Source organism: Nymphalis io, chromosome 25 (genome assembly GCF_905147045.1).
Source record: "Nymphalis io chromosome 25, ilAglIoxx1.1, whole genome shotgun sequence".
NCBI classification, from domain to species: Eukaryota; Metazoa; Arthropoda; class Insecta; order Lepidoptera; family Nymphalidae; genus Nymphalis; species Nymphalis io.
In genome coordinates this window covers 4579425-4601619 of record NC_065912.1, presented here as the reverse complement: position 1 = coordinate 4601619, position 22195 = coordinate 4579425, and the positions used below count along the sequence as shown (strand labels likewise).

Genomic DNA, 22195 nt, shown 5'->3' with positions numbered 1-22195 from the left:
ACGAAAGCCTCCCCCATAGAACGCCAACCATCCCGATCTTGGGCAGTCCGCATCCATCGGGATGGATGCGGACTGCAAACTTATTTATGAAATAAAACGTCAACTTTCTAAAAAACTATCGGATATATTAAACTATCGGATTTCGTACTTGAAATAGTAATTTTAGTCAAATAATTAAAATCTGACGGCATGTAGATGGTAGTAATCTGATGGAAGGTAGTAAGAAATATTATCTATTCCGTGTAATTTTACACTGGTTCACTCACCTTTCAAACCGAAACACAGTTTTGTACTCAGATCATTACTATACATTGTGTCATGATGTACGAGTATAATAAAATGTCAAAACAAAGTATACAATAGTGTTGCAGCACATGGAGCAAAGTCGTAATCATTTGTTTAAAATGAAGCGACTAAAAAGAGAGTGGTAATACTTTTCAATTATATTTTCACCCAAACGCCAATAGGGTTATTTTGTAAAAACAAACTCGAAACTCATCGCAGAAAACGGTCATGTAGCGTCAGAAAGTGATATGTGATACTGACCATAATAATTATAACATTTCAAGAATACACTGATCAAAATAGTATATCACCATAAGTCGGCTGTCAACATTTCAAGTGTGAGTAATGAAGTGAGTTCTTATAGCTGAAGTCAATGGCATGACGCTTATGCCGTCGTGCAACCTCTCCGCCGCTGCTCTCTTTCTCTTGTTAGCGCGTGACAAATATACTAAGTATATTGTTGCTTTATATAAATATTATAATTAGAAAATTAATATAAAATTAACCAAAAGGAAAAGAAAACCAAGAAATAAATATAAATTAAATTTATACTATAAAATAAAATAATATTATAAAATTTAATTTATATTTATTTCTTGGTTTTCTTTGGTTTAATTTATATACGAAAGAATTTATAACAAAAATTCTTTCGTATATAATTTTTAATTAATTTTTATGTTGCACCTCTACCCGTCGTCCCGTGACGGCCACATTTTTTTAAGCGTTTTAAATAATAGGTTTTTTTTTCGTATAAAATATTATTTATATAAAAATTGTTATAAATGTTGTTGCTATGAATAGTATCGTAAAAATAATTAATTATATATATAACTGTAAAATTGTATATACATAAAAATAAACTATCATTTTTTTTTGTACACTCAGTTTTTTGTTTCGTTTCGTTTATTTATTCCAACAAAAAAGTTCCTTGAATTTTATCTAAAGCAAATTATTCTTATAAATTAGATTAAAAAAAATGATTTGCGAAATGTTGAATATTGAGTAACTTTGTTACATTTTGTGAGTCTTTGTTTTTAAAGGGAAGCCATCCGCCTCATATTAACAGGAAAAGTTGAAAGGAATGATCTCAACATATTTCGTTGTTGATGTGCCATTTTTATTAGAATCATTCAATACCTACTTTGAGCTTTTATTATTAGTGTTGCAGTACAATTATTTTATACAACGCTAAAGAGTAAACTTACCTCCGTATAGACTAGATTTTTTTATGCAAATTGATTAATTAAAAAATCATTGAACAGACTACAGGCACAAGGGACATAACATCTTGATGGCGCATTGGTGATGTAAGGAATGGTAAATATTTATTATATCGCCAATGTCTATAGTGGCGGTGACCACTTACCATTAGGTGGCTCAAAAACCTAAGCACTCCAAAAATATTAACCATTCCTAATAAATATAATGTCAATCCTAATATGCCAATATAATAAATATAATGTCTTTTATGCCTGTGAATACATTGGCTCACTCAACCTTCAAACAACAATACTATCGATAAATGTTGCGGTTTGACGGTAGAATTTTTGATTAGTGGATGGTACCTTGTGGTTGGTACTATACAAATTTACATGTAGGATTTAGAACAAGCCCGTCTGTCTGACATTATCTTAAAATTAAAGTAATAAATTTATCTTACTAAACGCTAATTTATGTAAGAATTACAGTGGTTGAACAAATATACCAGTAGTTTCTGTTTATATTCAATAAAGGGTTTATTGCCAACCTCTACTCTGTCATAGTTAAAAAAACATTTTACAATATAAACATAACGTGAGTGATATGGGTATGAAAATGGAATTCTGAATATATTACGGACAAGGTTATGTAAGAAGCAATTGTTTTCAGTACGAGATAGCGCCTAGACAAAGCCATATATCGATTGACGAAATCGTTTGTAGAAGGCCAGAATTTTTGAAAGAGTCATATATATTCGATTTGACAGATAATCAGCGATTCGAGAATAGAAAATGTCATAAGCAATCGTTTATTGTAGGCACTTCTGTTTCATATTGCTTGTGTAGGATCTTTCGACAGATTTCAGCTACAAATGACAACTTTACAAAGCGGTACTTCGATGTTTTTCTATTATATTAGTATTTTATCAGTCAATTGTTACCCAACTAAATGGTTTTAACTATTCTTTTTGTGGTACAGTGTTGAAAAAATTGCTTTTACAACAGGATCCCAGAAAACCTTAAGAAATGTTTAAATCAAATAAATTATTAAGAATTTTTCTGTGATATGCTAAATTATAAAAGTAATGATTTCTAGATGATATCGCAAATGGACCTGAAAGTTGACACCATCGCCCGTAAACATTGACGCTGTAAGAAATATTAAGCATTTCTTACATCGTCATTGCACCACCAATCATGGGTCGGTGACCTTATTGAATCGTGTCCCTTGAGACCTTTATATCACTGGCTTACTTACCCTTCAAACCGGAATACATTCTTACTAAGTAGTGCGGTAGAAGAAGTGATGAGTAGGTTCTACGTGATAACTACCGGGACGGGCTTGACCAAAGTCTTACCAAGTATAAATATATTCATTGTACAAAAAATGCGCTGTTTGATTCACCGATTCTTTCCAGGTTTTAGGTATTTCATTCCAAGACAGTGGCAGACCTTTGACAAACAATTAATAAGTTTATTGTTTAAATATTAAATATATAGATTTTGAAATTGAATAGTTAATGCTACGAAACGCTACGCTAATGTAAAAAAAAATAGGTTATCTAAGGTAACTGCTGTTCCAATGATTTTCATTAGAACAGACAATTATTATGAAAAATACTTTGGTTTCTTAATTATATGTAATAATTAAGAAACCTTGTCTTTGTTGTGATTGTCCATTTATTCATTTGTTTATTTACTATGACGAGATGGTTAGAAGGCGCGAATCTTAATCGTTGATTGTGAGTTTAAGCCCAAGCAACTGATTTTCTATGTGCTTATTTTGTGTGTATTTATCTCATGCAGGGCGTTGATGGAATCACGGTAGCATGCGAAAGCGATCCTCGTGAAGACGGAAAGGGTACCGCTGGTTTATTAGTGAACGAATATATAATTAAAAAGCTTCTTTTGTAATAATTACCCGATTAATATGGAACCTTTACATTGTGATAATTATAGTTTCGAGAGAGACATAGACTAATGATAATACAGCTTATGCATTATGTAAATGTGAGTCAAATGAAAAAAAAAACTTTTTTTTTTTTAATAAATAAAAAATAAAATAAATAAAAATAAAAACTAACAAAATCCTATTGCTGGATAATATGTGTGCGTATGTGTGTTCATGATACATACATAAATACTAAAACTTCATGTCGGTTTCATCACGGTGTTTTTCCTTTACCGTCGATAACGGGACGAATTACACTACGAACAAAGTATGCAAATTCAAAATTTACGTTCTATATTGGTTAGTTAGTAGTTATAAATAAACAAACAGTTATACAGTTATTTCATAAAATACATTTTAAAGATAGAAGAGGTATCTTTTAAAACATACCTAAAATAATATTAAATTATTAATTTTAATAGACAAGAATCATTTGTAGAGTATTGTTATCAAGCACAATAGAAACCACAAACAATTAAGTGCAATTAATCTTAAAATTAATTTCGATTGAGTTTTATTTAATGTTTGCTAGAAATAATAAAACCAGGCACTCGTAGTTGAGCTTATTACGTTGTACAAGGTGTAATTAGCAACATTTAAAAAAAAAAAATTATTAAAGACGTGGTTACGCTTCCCGGCTCCGCACGGGTAAATAACGATTTTATATTTTATATTGTAGCCAATAAGATATAAACTCGTAATATAACTAAAGTTACTAGTCTATTTTATTAATTTAAAATATGTTAGGTATTTATTTTGGTAAGGATTGATATTTCGTAAAGATATCCTTTAAGGAGAACTTTTGGAGATTATTCCACTACGATGCAGGTCAGTGGATACAAATATACAGCAAATATACAGCAAAAAAAAATTGTAAATAATAATGTAATAACTTCATTTTTCTAGATCTACCTTTTATCACCGGCACATAAATATTTTAACGTACCTATATATTTTCTACGAGATTATTGATTATATTCTCTGTACTTTCTCGAAAAAATACTGCAACTTCCACAACGTCAAGCACATCTAAAATTTCTTCATAATAATTTTGCAAATGTAAGCAGAAACTTACTAAACGAGCTCTTTTACAATTATGATGTATTTATTATTATTATATGATAATATCCTTAAACCGAAACGTACAAGATGGCAATTTGTTTAATCCCCAAGCCCAAGTAACGCAGGAAAGATGTTTCGCTCTACAAGACGTCGCAATAATCGATTTTACAATTGGATTAGGTTAGCGCTAGCGGTTTTTCTCTAAGTGACCGCACCAAAAAAAACCTTTTTTTTGTAAGAAATTGTATTTTCTATAACATTGATTTGACAGTTTGTTAAATATATCTTGATTATTATTAAAAATTCAAGTGTGAAACTTTTTTATAGATTTTAATTAAACCATAGATTGAATATTCAATGAGATACAGCACGATAAATGGGTACAGTCATCTCGGAAAATATTTAAACTACACAGCGAGTGAGACTACGAGAGAGAGATAATAAGCTGAAAATTTTCTTATAAATTTAAAAAAAATGTAAATTTCTACAACAATACAATACAGACAATTCCTATATACGACGCAGCATCACTGGGACGATGACAACGTTGATTCCATATTTGCACCCGCGACATTAAATTATCCACATGTGATCTATTAAGGCATTACTGCTCTTATACACACATATATACCTACTACTTATATACTTTCGGGCTTCGAAACCAACAGTTAATGTCCGCGTCTTTGTCGGATTCACATAAACATTCCGGTTATCTTCTTATTTCCTAAGTAGTCAACTGATTTATACTCCACTTTAAATCGTAAATTGACATCACATAACAACCTCTCAACAAAGCTCACAATCCAAAAAAAAAAGTAAAAACACATACATCATGGTCGGCCTTTTTTATAAAACAACTAGAAATTTCAATGGTTTTTATAAGTGTAAAGATTATACCACTCACTAATTTATCTATTGCTTATAATTGTTTTGAGCTATATACTAGTATATGAATAAAATTAGAATCATAACATTTTATTGGCCCGACCTTGAATTTGAACCCAGGACCCTCCGGGTCTGCGACGTTACATATTGTCACTAGACTACCGAGGCAGTTATTTATAAATATAATATGATGCTGGACAAATGAAAATAAAAAGTCAAATAATGATCTACAATATATTTGGATTCTTCAATTTGTAGGATATACAAATACAGAAAATTACACATTGAGATGCAGTAAATTTAATAAAACATTAGCTTAATCTACTAGAGAATGAAGTATAATATTCAGGCAGTGTAAATCATTGCAAACTATATTTACCACAATTGCCTTTAAATCCGTAATTGATAAAGTTTTAAGTTTTATAAAAGTATATTAAACAAAGTGTTTACTCATCTTCTTCTAATAGCAAAACTCTATTTTTATCAACCCTAACATTGGGTGCACTTCTCAATTTTTTAATAAACTTATCGGCAATTCTATCATCTACTTCATTCCCTGTATATTCTGAATATTCAGACAAAACTTTCTTTTGAAGACGCTTAAAAGGAAGTTCATTCCCTTTCTTCTGTAAAACAGACATAATAACAGCATGCCAATTGAATTTTCCATTATTTTCTGACACCTCATGCTCACTTTTAGCAACATTCTGATCATGGAGACAAATACTCTCATCTGCTTCAGCAGTAGCAAGCTCACCCTCCATTTTTAACTTCTTTTTAGTAGCTTTTACTTTAACTTGTACATTTTCTATATCAGCATTATTGACAGCTTCAATAACTTCTATTGTTGTTGCTGTGTCTTGCCTCTTTCTTTTCTTATTTTTATCTTTTCCTTCAACAAGGCCATTTTCTTCTTTATGACCATTAGAGTTTTCAATTTTGTTCTTGTTTTTTTTTCCTTTTTTTGGCACTTGAATTTCCTCCTGGGTCACTTCAGGTGGTGGAGCTTCCGCACTTTGTAATTCCGCTTCATACTTCTTTCGTTTTTTTTCTTCTTTCCTTTGCTTTTTGGAAAGCTTTTTATTTGGATCTTCTGAATCACCATTTTTAGTTTCTGTATCTTTTTTGTCTTTTTCATCAGTCTGAGCTTCTTCCTCATCTTCTTCATGATTTGTGACACCATTTTCAGTGTTACCATTTTGCTCCTTACCAGCAGAACCATTTACCTTAGGTACATCAGTCTTATCTTGTTCATTCTTATTTTTATTCTGTGAATTTAAATTCGACAATTCAGATAACTTTACTGATATTAAGTCCCAAGCCTGATCAATATCTTTGGGGTTTGTTTTTTGCCCGCAAACATTTTTTACAAAGTTTATGAATTTAGGTTTCTTCCTTGGTGTATTATTATGCTTGCTTATTGTCTCTATAATCCTCAAAACATTCCCTGATGCATTCTTTTGTTCATCTAAGACAGACTGTAACATTTCCACCCATGCATTTTGTTTCTTTTCACCCTTCTTTTCTTTTGGAGTAAATCCTTTTCCAGAGTAACGTTCTTCTTCAGTAATACATTTAGTATGAGCTTCGTAATCATTTCCTCTGAAAAATATAAAATGTAATTAATTGACATATTCCTGTAAACTTTTTTTATTAATACCAAATCTTTTGATATTTCACTAGAGAAAGAAAAGAAAGAATATTAACAATCAAATATTTCAGAAATTGCGAATCAAACAGAAATATAAATGTCACAATTCTTTAGAGAATTACATCATTTCGGATATAAATTAGATGTCTAGTTTTAGCGTAGGTACTTTAAGTAAAAAAAAGGGTATCCATAAGTATACTTACAAAAAGTCCTTAAAACAATCCATGCAAGATAAATTTGGATTTTTATTTCTGCATTTTGTTAAGTAGTGTTTTTCAACTTTAGGTTTTTGAACTGATTCACCGCAGTGGCCACAGGTAAAAACAACCATATTTTGTTTTAATAAATCGAATGGAGAAAATCAAAACAGAATAGATTTTATTTAGTTATTGAAATATGTCACGACCTAAATTTTTGTTTTTGGGACGATTTCAATTATACAAATAATTTTCAAAAATATGAATGTATCAGGTGCAAGGTATTTTTTTAATAAGCAGTTTTACTGTTTATTTAGATTTTTATTCACACGTGCTTTTCAAAACACGCCACAATTTTCAACACCAAATTATGAAAATTCTCACAATGTCAATGTTAATTGACATTTGACGTTTACACAGCAATGAAAGAAAATGTTCAAATATTACTACTACTCGAAAATATTCACATTAAAAAATATTTAACCTTATATTACTAGGTGTCTACCAAGAAATATATTTTGTTTTATTTAGTAGATAATATACCTTACATAATATTAAACTTTAGTCTATATCGAAAAATATTTGTATTTGTGAAGAGAACAGAGAACCTTACGAAATATAGTATATCAGTGATATTATACATTTAAAAAAAAGTTACTTTCTAAAACTATTAACGGTTATAAAAGGCCTAAAAATTGCTTTGGCAATAAGAAATTAAAGATTTTCTTGTTATATAGTTGACTTGAGTTGCCAGTAGATAATTGACAGTTGACTTGTAACTAGTTGATACTTCATTATCATTTGACTTATAACGATTTCACGCATAATAATTTTTTACAGAATTTGGGTTCGGGTGTGTCCAAAATATAACTTTGATTCTGTAATTGCTTAATAACAATGGTAAAATAAATAAAATGAAAATGAGTTCTGATTACGGTTGTTTATTTATAACTTTACTTATTAGTGAGTATTGTACGAACAATTTCATATATAAAGTATTTTAAAACTTTTTATTTCGTTTAAACATTAAACTATTATAATTTACAAAGAAAAAGTTGCATAGTGATTTAAAGATGATAATAAATTAAATATTGGATCACTAATTAACAATAATATTTATATTCGCGTATATATTTTTGTAGCCACTGCTGCCGCAAATTTCTGGTCGGAGTCAATTCCCAACGATATTTCATATCAACCAAAAGTGGAAGGAGAAGATTTTATAACATGGTGTACAACATCAATAGCTGAGCAAAAAAAGTGTTTGAAACTAGCAAATATTTCAGTGCAAGACAAAGGTCTATTCGGTCAGGATTATATTGAAATACAATGCAAACGAGTAAGAGACGATTATTTAATTATAAAACTATTTGTTAATTTTTTTTATTAAAAATTATAAAGTCAAGGTATTATATCATTCAGAGTAAAAGAGCCTGTACTAATACTATTAATTCAATTGTGTATGGTGGAGAGCCTTTTGTTTTTTTTACTTTTCAATTACGAAATTTTTTACGAAAATCTAAATTGCAGGCATTTGACACGGAAGAGTGTATGACATGGGTAGACAGAGGTGAAGCATCCCTACTGGCATTAGATGCAGGTGAAGTGTATGTTGCTGGCCGATTTCATTCCCTTGTACCCATCATTCAAGAGGTATACAAACTGCAATACTTATATTCTTTTCAAGTCTTTATCTAAATAGTATTTTTAAAGTATAGTAGTTAATATTTTCATTTATAGTTATACGTTATAGTTATTCAACACAGAACTGCTAATTAATTGTAATAATAAAAAATATTGTATTTACATCAAATTATTTATTTACATCATTTTATTAAAACTAATATACATCAAATTTGTTTATTGAATCTATGAATTGGCATGATATTATAATAAGGTTTATTTTTTTTAAGTTATATGGCAGGGGAGAACCTTACCAATATGCTGTGGCCGTCATTAAAAAAGGAGGCCTACCAGCTGTTCAACCTGGCATGGGGCTACATGGATTGCGAGGTGCCAAAGCTTGCTTTCCGGGTGTTGGATCACTAGCTGGATGGGTCATGCCAATACATACTGTAAGTATAGTTTTTCACTGAATAATCTTTATAATTAACATATCCTCATCATTAAAACTATATATATGTATTGTGTTTACATCTTGGCTTACAGTCCATAATAGCAATAATAATCAACTAAAAATAAGTATTTGGATCTCTAAACTATATTATGTCTGTACTTCCCACACTTATGTTCCTAAATTCTGTTTCTGCAAAACAATTACTGTCTAACTTTAATGTGTCCAAATTAGTTTGTGTGTACTCTATTTATTGTAATATACTAAACAAGTCCCAAACATTATGCACCCTCTACATCCGCGGCCCGAAAGCCTGCGAGAATTGTGAAACGCAAGTGTAGATGGTTTCGTGGCTTCGCTTTTGCGCCTCACGGCCTTTTTAGGATTCCTACAGCAAAAGGAGTGAAGGAAGCATTGCAAGTGTAAAAGGCAACAATATTTGTGCTGCAAACACGTTTGAATCAAAGCTAAAGCTTGCCCGAGATTCATGAGCGAATGTAGAGCTGGCTTCATACAGTGCTTCAACAATATTATTAAGTAAAAATGTTATTTTGTACTTTTTCTAATATAACATTTAGTGTCGCAATGATTCTACCAGTGTCAATGTATTAAAGGCATGGAGAGATTAAGTTATTATCGTTGTTGTCTACATATAATTTATTATAATAATTGGTTTGCAGTTGATGAAAGAAGGTGGCTTGAAGATAACTGACTGTAACAATCATGTGAAATCAGCTGTTGAGTACTTTGGGGAATCATGTGCTCCTAATTCTTTAAAAGACATGTACAATCCTATTGGAGATAATTCTGATAAGTATGTTTCCTATTACCATTTTTTTATAAATAAATGAATAAATTTAATGCTCTTATTAAATATTTCAATCAATATATATTTGTATTAAAAACGAAACTAGCTAAGTAAATGATTAATTTGAAATATTTTACTATGATATATTTTCTCTAGAACAGCATAATGCAAACACAGTCGATTATTGTTTATTTGTTCAGTTGAGTCAAACCTCGATAGGTATCACAATTAAATCCAGATTCATTTTTAAATAATATTTTTTTATTTTATCTTCAAAAAAAATACATCACATATATTATATGTATATTAGCTATATTGTATCCATTAACATGTATTTTATAAATCATATACTAATATACTCTTAATAAAAACATATAATATTTTTTTAGGCTATGTAAGCTCTGTGTTGGTGGAGCAGGTGTACGATGTACACTAGCAGATCCACATGCTGGTTATGAAGGCGCATTGAGATGCTTAATCTCCAATGGCACTGGAGACATTGCTTTTGTACGAGACACTACTATACAACATGCATTGCTGTCTCATAAAATATTAGGTAACTTGTTGTTGCATATTCAGACCTAGTAATGTCCTCCAGACCAATTTTGGCCACGGCGGCCAATCTCAAGAGAGATTAGCCAACTACACAGCAGATATTATAGTTTTTTTTTTTTATAGAATAGGAAGGCGGACGAGCATATGGGCCACCTGATGGTAAGTGGTCACCAAACGCCCTTAGACATTGGCATTGTAAGAAATGTCAACCATCCTTTACATAGCCAGTGCGCCACCAACCTTGGGAACTAAGTATTTATGTCCCTTGTGCCTGTATTTACACTGGCTCACTCACCCTTCAATCCGGAACACAACAATAACAAGTACTGCTGTTTTGCGGTAGAATATCTGATGAGTGGGTGGTACCTACCCAGACGAGCTTGCACAAAGCTCTACCACCAGTAATAGTGCACAAGTGTGTGCGCAAACACAAGTGCACTCTCTATTCCCTAACTCTCATAATCCGATGGAACGGCAATCCGACACGACCGGAAAGAGTTCAGGCGCAGGACCGACGGCTTTACGTGCTTTCCGAGGCACGGGATTCAGAACTATAGCCTTTTCCAACAAGTAAAGACAAATAAAGATTTTGACATTGAATTGAGTTGTTATCAGAACTTGAAAGTAAAATTAAAGTTAATATAAGTAGTAAAGTGGAATAGTGTTGTATTATAAATACAATTGTATAAATCTAGAGCTGTTTATAGTAAATAATATAGCAGACCTTAATAGCTTAATCGTTAATGCCAATTGTGTAAAATATATAAATGTAAGGCTTAATTACCCCTTCAATCGTAATAGGATAAGGACAAATTACTATTTTATTATGAATTTCTATGATATTAACTTTTAATAGGTTATGTATATGCAGCTGAGTTAATGTTTTTATAATTATGATTGTACAATCAGGTGGTGTAACTGAGGACAATTTTGAGTTGATATGCAGAGATGGTTCTCGTATGCCAGTACAAGAGTGGGAACAGTGTAACTGGGGTAGAGTTCCTGCTGATGCCATTGTCACTAGCAGTGCAGCAACTGTAAAGCAGAAGAAAAAGTATGCATATTTGGTATTTTTTAGTCAATTTTACTGTAAATAATAAGAGGACGATAAATAATAAATACATACACAGTCTTTTTCACATTAGAAGTCATTATGTAAGTGATATCCTATAATGACGTAATTTACCATTTTGAAGAAATAATGGCCGAGATGGCCCAGTGGGAAGAACGCGTGAATCTTAACCAATGATCGTGGGTTCAAACCCAGGCAAGCACTACGGAATTTTCATCTGCTAAATTTGTTATAATTCTTCTCCTACTTGACGGTGAAGGAAAACGTGAGAAATTGTGTCATGTGTCGAATTTTACTGAAATTCTGCCACATGTGTATTCCACCAACCCGCATTGGAGCAGCTTGGTGGAATAAGTTCCAAACCTCCTCCTCAAAAAGGCAGGGGAACCCTTAACCCAGCAGTGGGACATTCACAGGCTGTTACTGAAGAAATTCATTCATTCAACTCCCAGAAACAGTTACAAAGTTAAAAGTTTTTAGATTTAAAGGAGAGGGATTTTTATAATGAAATTTGTATACAGTAACTTCAATGCATAATGTTATGCATATTAATTCGAAGACATTTCACAACATTAATTAATATTACTGTAGATTTGAATTTCTGCACATGGTCCAATTCTGCTCTTTTGAAAACATCAGTGTAATTAAAATATTAATTACCAAATTAATATCAGTTTATAATACCAAACACATCACTTAAATATTGCTTAACATTTTCATTTATTCACAGATACCAAAATATGTTATTGAAGATATTGGAATTATATGGTGAACCAAATCCATTTAACAAGATATCCAACCGCACTCTTGATTACCAGGCCCGTGACCCTTACGGTAATTTGTTAACAACCACTGAACGTTCTAAATACCAATATGATACATACAGAAAAGACAATGGAGATAGACAGTTTGATGCTTTAAATGAAAAGTAAGTTTAAATAGCTTTTTATATTACGATAATATAATTAGTATTATAATATAGACCAAATTTGTCACTCAATTTCAGCTTTATCAATAACAAATTGCTCACTGCTTTTAAGCTCTTCAAATTTCAAAATGTTCGCTGTTTTTTAAGTACTATATAATTTAATAATGATCATTGTAGTCCAAAATACTTAATTTTGAATTACTTTAAGTTTGATTCTCAATTTAAAAGTATGTATATGTTTCATTTTTTATTTTTAGCGTATCGCCTTTTAAACAAAGGTTAGATCCATCTGGACATCCCATTGAGTCACTGTTTCAGCTGTTTCAATCTGAGGGTACCACGGACTTGTTGTTACAGGTAAATTGAATGTGTTAATGATTTATAATTTAACCTGCAAAAAATCTGCATAACCAGTTACAGCCAGTTTGATAAGATATTATGTACCTCTTTTATTTTTGTTTGTTGTCTGTTTTTAACAACAACAAATCATATCAGTATTATCATTGACATAATTATTATGGAACGCTATTTCTGGCAACACATTTTATAAATCTAACTATAATCATTTTTCTTTTAATCCAGGACGCAACAATTAACTTCCGGATCCTCAAAGAAGATCAGCAATCAGCACAGCACATATTAAATAACAAATTAGTTGGAGATCAAGCTGAAAAAGCAGTAGTTGGTATTCGGGATTGCCCGGTGAAGAGAGCTACACTGTGTGTCACTAGTGACCCAGAGATGGACAAATGTATCAAAATGAGGGTAAACTATTTTTATTATACATAAAAATATTGACTTTTGCCCTTTTAAATTTGAATTGATAAAGAAAAATACAAACAATATTTGGATGTGATAAGGCAATTTGGGTGACAACTTCTAGACAGGTATCAAGGTCACTTTATCGTGGAAAACATGCAATAATTGTCTGTCGTAGGTCGCGTTAAAAGCTGCTTTCCTGTCGCCGACCCTGGTGTGCTCGCGCACACACAGCATACGGCACTGCGAGCGCGCCATCGCGGAGGGCACGTGCGACTTCGCCATGTTCGACGCGGCTGACATGCTGCACGCCGCCTACAGGCACAGGCTCGTGCCCTTCATGCAAGAGGTGAGCGCTCCGTCTGTCGAACTCGGCTACGTCGAGTTTCGGTCTAATGTAGGCTATCTCGCTCACTTTCTTGCTCGCGTGGAGAGAGGTGTGACTTCGCACGTATAACAGAAATGTATTAATTACTGTTGTTATACTTTAGTCAGTATTTATGTGCTTGCTGTGGTCTCCTTTAATTGAAGGAGTAGTACTGTATCCTTTGTATCTCTCGTATCTCTCACTCGTAAGTAACTCGTATCTCACTCGTAAGTGTGATCCTTAATAAATAAATAAATAAATTATACTTAATAATATAAAGTTGGCAACTTTATGTAATTAAGCGTATTAAGTTCGAGATGATTATATTCTTTCCGTTGCTATTCCTAAACAAAACACTAAAATTATATTATTATAAATGTTATAGTATTCTAAAAACACTCGTAAATTTGTTGATTTAAAGTGAAATGCAAAGAGTTACTTTGAACAATTTAATCGATCAGATCTATTCGAGCGGAGACAACTGGTACTACGCGGTCGCTGTGGCAAAGGAACAAGATCCGGACACTGACCTTACGTATTTGCGCGGCAAGAACACATGCCACACCGGTATCGGAATGGCCGCTGGATGGGTCTATCCTTTGGCCTACCTTATATCCAACGGGTGGATTCGGTGAGAATTATATAACCATACTTTTATGTACACTTTATATTTCTATGAATAACTTTCTGGTTAAAGCTAAATGAATAATCAAAGTTTCAACCAACAACTTTTTTGACAACCAATGTAATAATTCTAAACTGCTACATTGTTTTTTTTGTTTAGTTCGTATGGTTGTGACGGCGCACATGCGGCTGCCCAGTACTTTAGCAAATCCTGTGCTCCTGGTGCTTTGAGCAGCGAGTATGTAGATTCTGGGACCGTACCTCAAGACAACTTATGCCATCTATGTCACGGAGCTGCTTTCCGGTAGGTATAATTTTTTTTTTTTTTATAATCTCCAAAACAATCGGACATTTAAATCGATCTAAGATATATAATGAGATATAATCTGCATCCCACTAACAAGAGCTGTCTGTCAATATCATCTCAGGCGGTGCCGTCGCGACGCCAGCGAGGACTACTACGGCCACGTGGGCGCGCTGCGCTGCATGGTGGAGGGGGGCGGCGACGTGGCCTTCGTGCGCCACACCGCGCCCGCTGAGGTGTCGGGCGGGCGGCGCCGGGAGTGGTGGGCCAGGGACCTGCTGCCCGACGACCTGCAGCTGCTGTGTCCCGACGGTGAGCTATAAGGAAACAACCAACTGCGGAGGTTGATATTTTAGTGCCCTAATGCTCCCGATTCCAGCAAAGATCACTGTTCATAGAATTTTATTCACACAAAGATATGTAATTTCCACTGGAAATAATCTTTATATAAGCTGTGTTAAAATTATCGTGTTACTTAATTGTATTAATGAATTAAAACAATACAATATATATCACAGGTACTCGCGCGAAAATGCACGAATATAAACATTGCAACCTCGGCAAGGTACCTGGCTCAGTGTTGATGGGTAGAGCCAATCACACCGAGCTAGACACTTACTCTAACCTCATGGTGTATGCACAGCAGCTGTATGGATCGACTGCATCTGATGAGTTCAGGTATTTTATAAATTAAAAAAAAAAACTATTTTTTAATTCTGTAGACTAAATTGTTAAAGCATTTAAATGGTTCTACAATATCTACTCAAATAAGTAAAATAATGTTGAATTTTACTTTGTAAGTAGTAGTAAAACTGCTAACATCACATTTTCAACAGACATTGTATTTATATTGTTACAGACTGCCTCGTTGGTCTAGTGGCTTGATATAAGGCCGCAGACCCGGAGGTCCTGGGTTCAATTCCCAGGTCGGGCCATTAAAAAGTTATTGGGTTTTTCTGTCAGAAAAATTCTCAGTAGCAGCCCAGAGTCTGGAAGTTGGAAGTGTGAACACTCCCGTGCCTAGGAAAGCACGTAAAGCCGTTGGTCCTGCGCCCTGAACTCTTTCCGGTCGTGTCGGATTGCCGTCCCATCGGATTATGAGAGTTAAGGAATAGAGAATGCACCTGTGTTTGCGCACACACTTGTGCACTATAATATCTCCTGCGTAGTTGGCTAATCTCTCTTGAGATTGGCCGCCGTGGCCGAAATCGGTCTGGAGGACATTATTTATTATTATTATATTGTTACAGCTTTAGCATGTTTTATTCGCTACCTCCATTTGCGGATCTCATATTCAGCGACGCTGCTGTACGTCTAAAGCCTCTTCCACATACCGAGCGTTCAGCAGAAATCATCGCAGGCAAGGCTCTATCAAGAGCCGCTCGCATCGTTTCGTGTGATGCGCCACAGGCATCTTATTACATAGCTTCAGATCCAGACTTTCTATCAAAGGCGTATACCACTGCAGTTGTTGGGCATGTGATTGCAATTGCGTTATTTGTTGTCGCATTTTTGCGATAGAATAAAATCACAAATCAATTTATTTCTTATAGATATTATGGGTTTCTTTAGATGATAAGATTTAATTTCGTCCAGCCAAGTGCCTGATATGCATAGTACTTTGTTAGGTTTAAATATGAATAGGTATAAAAGCCATAAGTTTATTTTGTATTAACTATATATTATTTAGTATTTTTCAGTAATTTTATATTAATTTTATGAACTGACTATTTAATTGATTCCGTCCAATTGAATCTTATAAGTGTAAAATGTATGTATTTAAAATAAAACTATAAATTTTTTTATAAATAATTTTATTTCCCATAAATTCATTGATAAAATCTCTTATGATCAAAACATTGAACACCTCTTGGCAAGTCATTGAAACTCTTCATAATTATCTTAAGATCTGCTCTTTTACATATTTCCCTAATAGCTTGCATTTGACTTTTACCGTTTTTGCATATCCTACTAGAATGATCCCTCCATTTGCCATGAATACAATTAGTCTTAGCCAATTCAACATTCACATATGGGACTAACACATTGCATTTTTTTGTTTTTTGCGTGCATAAAAGCAAAGCTTTAAATGATAAATAACGAAAATGATTTATGCAATATTTAAAAATAAAATCTGATGGTTGGTTTCTTTTCAAAGTCGCCATAATACTATTACAAAGTTTAACAGTTACTCTTTTTTTGTAAATTGCTAAATAACGTGACATCTGCTTCTCATCACAATAAATGGCTAATATTGTGCAGAACTTATTAGCTGATAAACATAATGTCACAAAAATATGATGCCATATCAGTTCTTCATTCTTGTGATACAAATTAAAAATGTGACTGTTGATATGAATTCCAGACTGTCCTATCCTATTTTCTAAAAATTTGTCTAAATTAGCAATGGCTGCTGAAAAGTTAATTTTGTAACACAGGTCACCAGTAAACACAGAGTTTGCTCTACTTACTTCCATATTAACAGTATTATAACTATATCCAAGAAAAGTTATTTCCTGGCTATATTTTATTATTGGATGTTGAAAGTTAACAAATGTTTTCATAAAGTTCACATTCCTATAATTAGACAATGCATTCAAAAATAAGTAGGCATCTTCTAAAGAATCTGTAATATACAAATAATCATCTACCACTCTTATAAATAACTTAAGTTCATGATCATCTTTTTGAAGATGATCTGAAAAATAAATTTTATCTAAATATGAGTAATACAACTCGGATAATGCTGGGGAATATTTGTATCCTTGCACCAAACCTTCCTTCCACTCATAAATCGTAGAGCCTGCTCGGATTAACAGTGGCTTTCTAAGCTCAGCAACCATTTCTCTATATTGTTGGGCAAATTTCTTTTTCATATACAATGATTTTTCTTCTTTTTGTAATTCAACATGTCGCTCACAAAGAATCTTTAAAAGTTTTTCTTTACTGATAGATCCAAAAGCATTACTGAGATCTGTTTTAACAAAATATAATTTTGGCCGATCTTTTTTAATCCACAATGTAAATAAAACTGAAAAATATGTCTCTATTTTCTGAAAACTTTTACCAGTTAGCACATGAAGAAAATGTAATCTTTCCTTAATTTTATATTTCTCAGATGAAGTTATTGCTTCATTCTTATATCGAACAATAGGTCTAAAATCGTTATTGCATTTAAGGACCAAATGCAATTTAAAAATCTCTCTCTTCAACATTTTCAATTTTAATCTGTCTTGCAAACTGTACTTTTTTTTTGCTTTTTTGCCTATGCAATATGGTTCAAATCTGCTTATAATTTTTGCAGTTATCATACTTGATAACTTTATATCATAAAATTTTTGCCATTGATTCTTTAAAAAAAAATGTAATTTATTTTCATCAGTGTCTAATTTACATGTGGTAACATAAAAATTTAGGGATATTATTGCAGATAAAATAATTTTAAAGATCCAGTGCAGAATATAGTAAAGTATTTTAGAAGATAGTGAAGCAATAACAGTGTTCCAAGGAAGCCTGGAAAAATCCCATTTCAGAATCAAATTTTCAAGATATAAATATTGATTTCTCATGCTATATATTATAAGTTTTGTACACTTGTTAAATATTTTATTGTTGTGGTTGCTACCAAATAATTTGGCCGGGATTACCTTAACCAGTGCATTAGTGCAACTTGCCACGACATCAGACTTATGAATTGTTCGCAAGCTATGTTCAACATCTTTTATTATTATGTAATTTTTAAAATCATATTTGCTATAACTTTTAATATTATCCCTTGTTTCAAATAATAATTCCTTGAGTTCAGTAGATAGCTCACATATTATTTGTTCATCTTCGAATATATTTTTAAGGAAATCAGTAAAATTTTCACTTTTCAAACACTTTGGATTTAATATATTATTAAGTGACCTTATATTTTGTTTGTTCACAAAGTATTGAGAAAAACAAATGGGATTATTCATTGCTTAATAGAATAATATATAGATATTTCTGGATTATAGCAAACAAGTGCAATACACATATTTCATCACATTTAATTAAATATCACTATTTTCTTTTCGAATTTTGCGGCGACTTGTCCAAACTTGTCGTGTTCGACGTTTCGTTTAATTAAACATTTTGTTGTCGAATAAATATTTTTTATTTAATTTGTTAATATTTTATAAAATACAATTACAATAATATTTAAAAGAGTATTATTTATCATTTACTACATTCAGGTATCTGTTATGTATATTTTAAATTGACTGTACCAGTAATATGTTCTCGTACTCGTATTATATACTCGTAGTTTCGAAAGAAACGAAACGTTCTAACTGTCAAATAATTTGAATTTGGCTGAAATGACAGGCAATTTTAGTGAAATTCTATTTGGATAAACATTTCATACACTGAAAATTATTTGATATAAATTGCAAAATAGATTTAAGTTCTACCTGCTCGTAGTATATTGTAGTTTGAAATATTTTAATTTATTGTATAAGTATCAAACTTCTATCAACTTTATTTAGGATACATATTTATAAAGATTTTTATACACCTTTGTCCAAATTTTTTAATCAGAACATTATTATTTTTAGTTCACAATCGATTAGTAATTTATCCGAATGAGTATTCGAACAATCGTTCCATACCCCGTCTCTAAATTCACTGATTAATATTATTTTACAATTCTTCTATCTTATCAGTAGATACATATAAAAGTGAATATTAACATTAAGATTTAAAAATGTCTAAGGTTATTTTAAATGACTTACTGCAAATATTCAAAAGTAGTGTATCGGCTGTTCTTCCTGAAAATCTTATCAAAAAGACTATCAGTTACAGCCCTACTACCCAAAAGTTATCAATAGGTGGTGAAAATTATAACCTACAAAATAAAAATGTTTATGTTGTCGGTGCAGGAAAAGCAGTTCAAAACATGGCCATTGAAGTGGAAAACATATTAAATTCTAAACTTAAACAAGGTATTATAAGTATACCATTAGGAAGCTTAAGTACTAAGCTACCAGAAAATAATAAAATATTGTATCTTGAAGGTGCTAAAAATAATTTGCCTGATGAAAATGCTATGGCAACAACCAGAAAGATAAAAGAATTAGTTTCAAAGTTAACCCAAGATGATTTTTTATTAGTTTTATTATCAGGTGGTGGATCTGCACTATTATCATTACCTAAGGAACCAATTACTTTGCAAGAAAAAACTGTGCTAATAAAGAAATTGGCAAACTCAGGTGCAGATATTAAAGAACTTAACACAGTTAGAAGATGGATTTCTGATATAAAGGGTGGGCAATTGGCTATGTATGCTCAGCCGGCACAAACTGTGACCTTAATACTATCTGATGTTGTTGGGGACCCTATTGATATGATAGCAAGTGGACCCACGGTTCTTAGTGATGATAACCCCATGGAAGCAATTAAAATAATTAAGAATTTTAAATTATACAATGAAATTTCCCCATCAATTAAAACACTTTTGGAAAAGAAAAATCTTACAAAAACATTTCCGAATGATAAAGTTCAAAATATTATTTTAGGATCAAACAAACTAAGTATAAAAGCAGCTACTACAAAGGCTAACAAATTAAATTATTTACCTATTGAACTATCTAATATTGTTACTGGTAGTGTAGGTGATTTAGTTCAAGAATATGTAAAATTAGTCAAAACATTTTGTGATTTTAGAAATGGAAATGATAACATCACCAACTTACAGAATCAATTACAAACCTTAAATATACCAGGCTTAAAGTTAAATATTGCTGAAAACACAGATAACGTCAGTTCAATTAAGACTAAAGATTTATGTTTAATACTTGGCGGAGAAACAACTGTGAAGGTTAATGGGTTGGGTCTGGGTGGTAGGAATCAACAGTTAGCTTTGGAATTTTCGAAAGCTTTGAGCTATTCAAGTAATGAATTAAAGGGCCATGAAATCTATTTTCTAAGTGCTGGAACTGATGGTATTGATGGACCGACAGATGCAGCAGGTGCTATTGGACATGTAAATCTGATTTCTGAATGTAAACAAGACAATATTGATGTCGATACATATATAAATAATAATGATTCTTACAATTTTTATAAAAAATTCAAAAATGGTGAACTTCATGTAGTTATAGGACATACAAACACTAATGTGATGGATATACACTTAATCATAATAAAAAAAGTTTTTAATGCAATTTAATTTAATATAATAGAATATATTAAATTCATACATATATATATTTATAACGATGGTTTAAGAAAGAGATTAAGTTTATTTTCTTTCTCCTTTTGTTGTTTTAATTTTATAGCTGCAATTACAGCTGTTTGACAAAGACCAGCAAATTTGTCCTTCTTTTTCTTACTATTTTTTATTATCTTTGGCTGTTCTTTAACAGTACTAGGTAAGGTATTTTTCGGTCTATTTAAGGAAAAAGCAATTTTGGATTTACAGTACACACTTGACTGGAGCTTCTCGTCAATTTTTAATTTAACTTTTTTTATTTTAGGCTTAACTAGATTCGCAACAATGTCATCATTTTCTTCTACTATTTGTTTTTTTGTTTTACTAGGTTTCAATATAGGCATTTTTATACTTTTGCTACAAAATGAACAAATCTTTTCCTGTAAATAAAGATTAATTATAAGTTTTGTTTATATGTATATAAACAAAAAAGTATATATGTCATTCTCAATTTGTATCAAGTATTAAACACTGAAATAACCTTGTCTATTTTTGTTTTATGCATTAGGGATTAGCTTAAATACTCATAATACTTACCATTTCATTGCTATATAACAAACATTCTCTTTTATATGTTGTCTTGTTTTTAACATTACATCGAATTCTTTTCCTTTGCCGTTTACTTAATTTAAGAGTTTTTAACTGAAACATCAACTTGTATATTTATTAACAAATTATTTTAAGCTCATCTGTATAATTATAATTGTTAAAAATTACCTTTGTTGGGGATTTGTTATTCCATTCAAGACAACAATATGGACATCTACTTTGTTCAGAAAAATGCTTTTTAGGTAATCCATAACCTCTAGTCATCTCTTTACATCGCATTCTGTTGAAAAAGTGTACAAGTTAATTATTATTATATATTTTTATAAGTTATACTAGCGTTATACTTACAAGTAATAACTTCTCAATTTTTCATAACTTTCGTTTTTTTCTCTTTGACCAACTACTGAAGCCGCCTTAACTAGGAAACCAATATATTCTTCAGTCATTGTTGATGAGAATATATTTTTATTATTGGTTTATTAATATTTTAGAATAATGTATATGTTATTAAATAAAAAATCTTAATATTTCTTCTTTAATAATTAAAATATCCATGCTCCATTGCCTCCATTGAAAAACAATGACAGTTGTCAATGTTGATATTCACTGATTTTTTAGAGATGTCGATTTTTATGTTGTAATATTTAAACATCGATTCCAATGCGAAAATCATACCGATTTTATGATTGC

General features: G+C 31.6%; 5 protein-coding genes across 5 annotated transcripts; 2 read left to right on the top strand and 3 right to left on the bottom strand.

Moving 5' to 3' along the window:
- Positions 1-5602: 5602 nt before the first annotated feature.
- On the bottom strand, positions 5603-7628 carry LOC126778204 (cell growth-regulating nucleolar protein). The gene is made up of 2 exons (XM_050501680.1): positions 7237-7628; positions 5603-6984 (listed from the first exon to the last, which is right to left on the bottom strand). Exons 1-2 carry the CDS (start codon positions 7362-7364, stop codon positions 5829-5831), a joined length of 1284 nt encoding a protein of 427 aa, XP_050357637.1. The 5' UTR covers positions 7365-7628; the 3' UTR covers positions 5603-5828.
- Positions 7629-8027: 399 nt separating this feature from the next.
- LOC126778099 (melanotransferrin) lies at positions 8028-16459 on the top strand. Its single transcript, XM_050501476.1, has 16 exons — positions 8028-8193; positions 8373-8569; positions 8761-8883; positions 9144-9305; positions 9985-10118; positions 10502-10668; positions 11577-11721; positions 12470-12667; positions 12925-13024; positions 13250-13432; positions 13605-13775; positions 14255-14424; positions 14578-14721; positions 14846-15033; positions 15240-15399; positions 15972-16459. Exons 1-16 carry the CDS (start codon positions 8145-8147, stop codon positions 16240-16242), a joined length of 2562 nt encoding a protein of 853 aa, XP_050357433.1. The 5' UTR covers positions 8028-8144; the 3' UTR covers positions 16243-16459.
- LOC126778115 (telomerase reverse transcriptase-like) lies at positions 16459-18780 on the bottom strand. The gene has a single exon (XM_050501508.1). It carries the CDS (start codon positions 18681-18683, stop codon positions 16551-16553), a length of 2133 nt encoding a protein of 710 aa, XP_050357465.1. The 5' UTR covers positions 18684-18780; the 3' UTR covers positions 16459-16550.
- A 382-nt stretch (positions 18781-19162) lies between these two features.
- LOC126778179 (glycerate kinase) lies at positions 19163-20972 on the top strand. The gene has a single exon (XM_050501632.1). It carries the CDS (start codon positions 19451-19453, stop codon positions 20912-20914), a length of 1464 nt encoding a protein of 487 aa, XP_050357589.1. The 5' UTR covers positions 19163-19450; the 3' UTR covers positions 20915-20972.
- LOC126778042 (uncharacterized) lies at positions 20956-22067 on the bottom strand. The gene is made up of 4 exons (XM_050501390.1): positions 21854-22067; positions 21674-21785; positions 21494-21598; positions 20956-21336 (listed from the first exon to the last, which is right to left on the bottom strand). Exons 1-4 carry the CDS (start codon positions 21949-21951, stop codon positions 20956-20958), a joined length of 696 nt encoding a protein of 231 aa, XP_050357347.1. The 5' UTR covers positions 21952-22067.
- Positions 22068-22195: the final 128 nt, after the last annotated feature.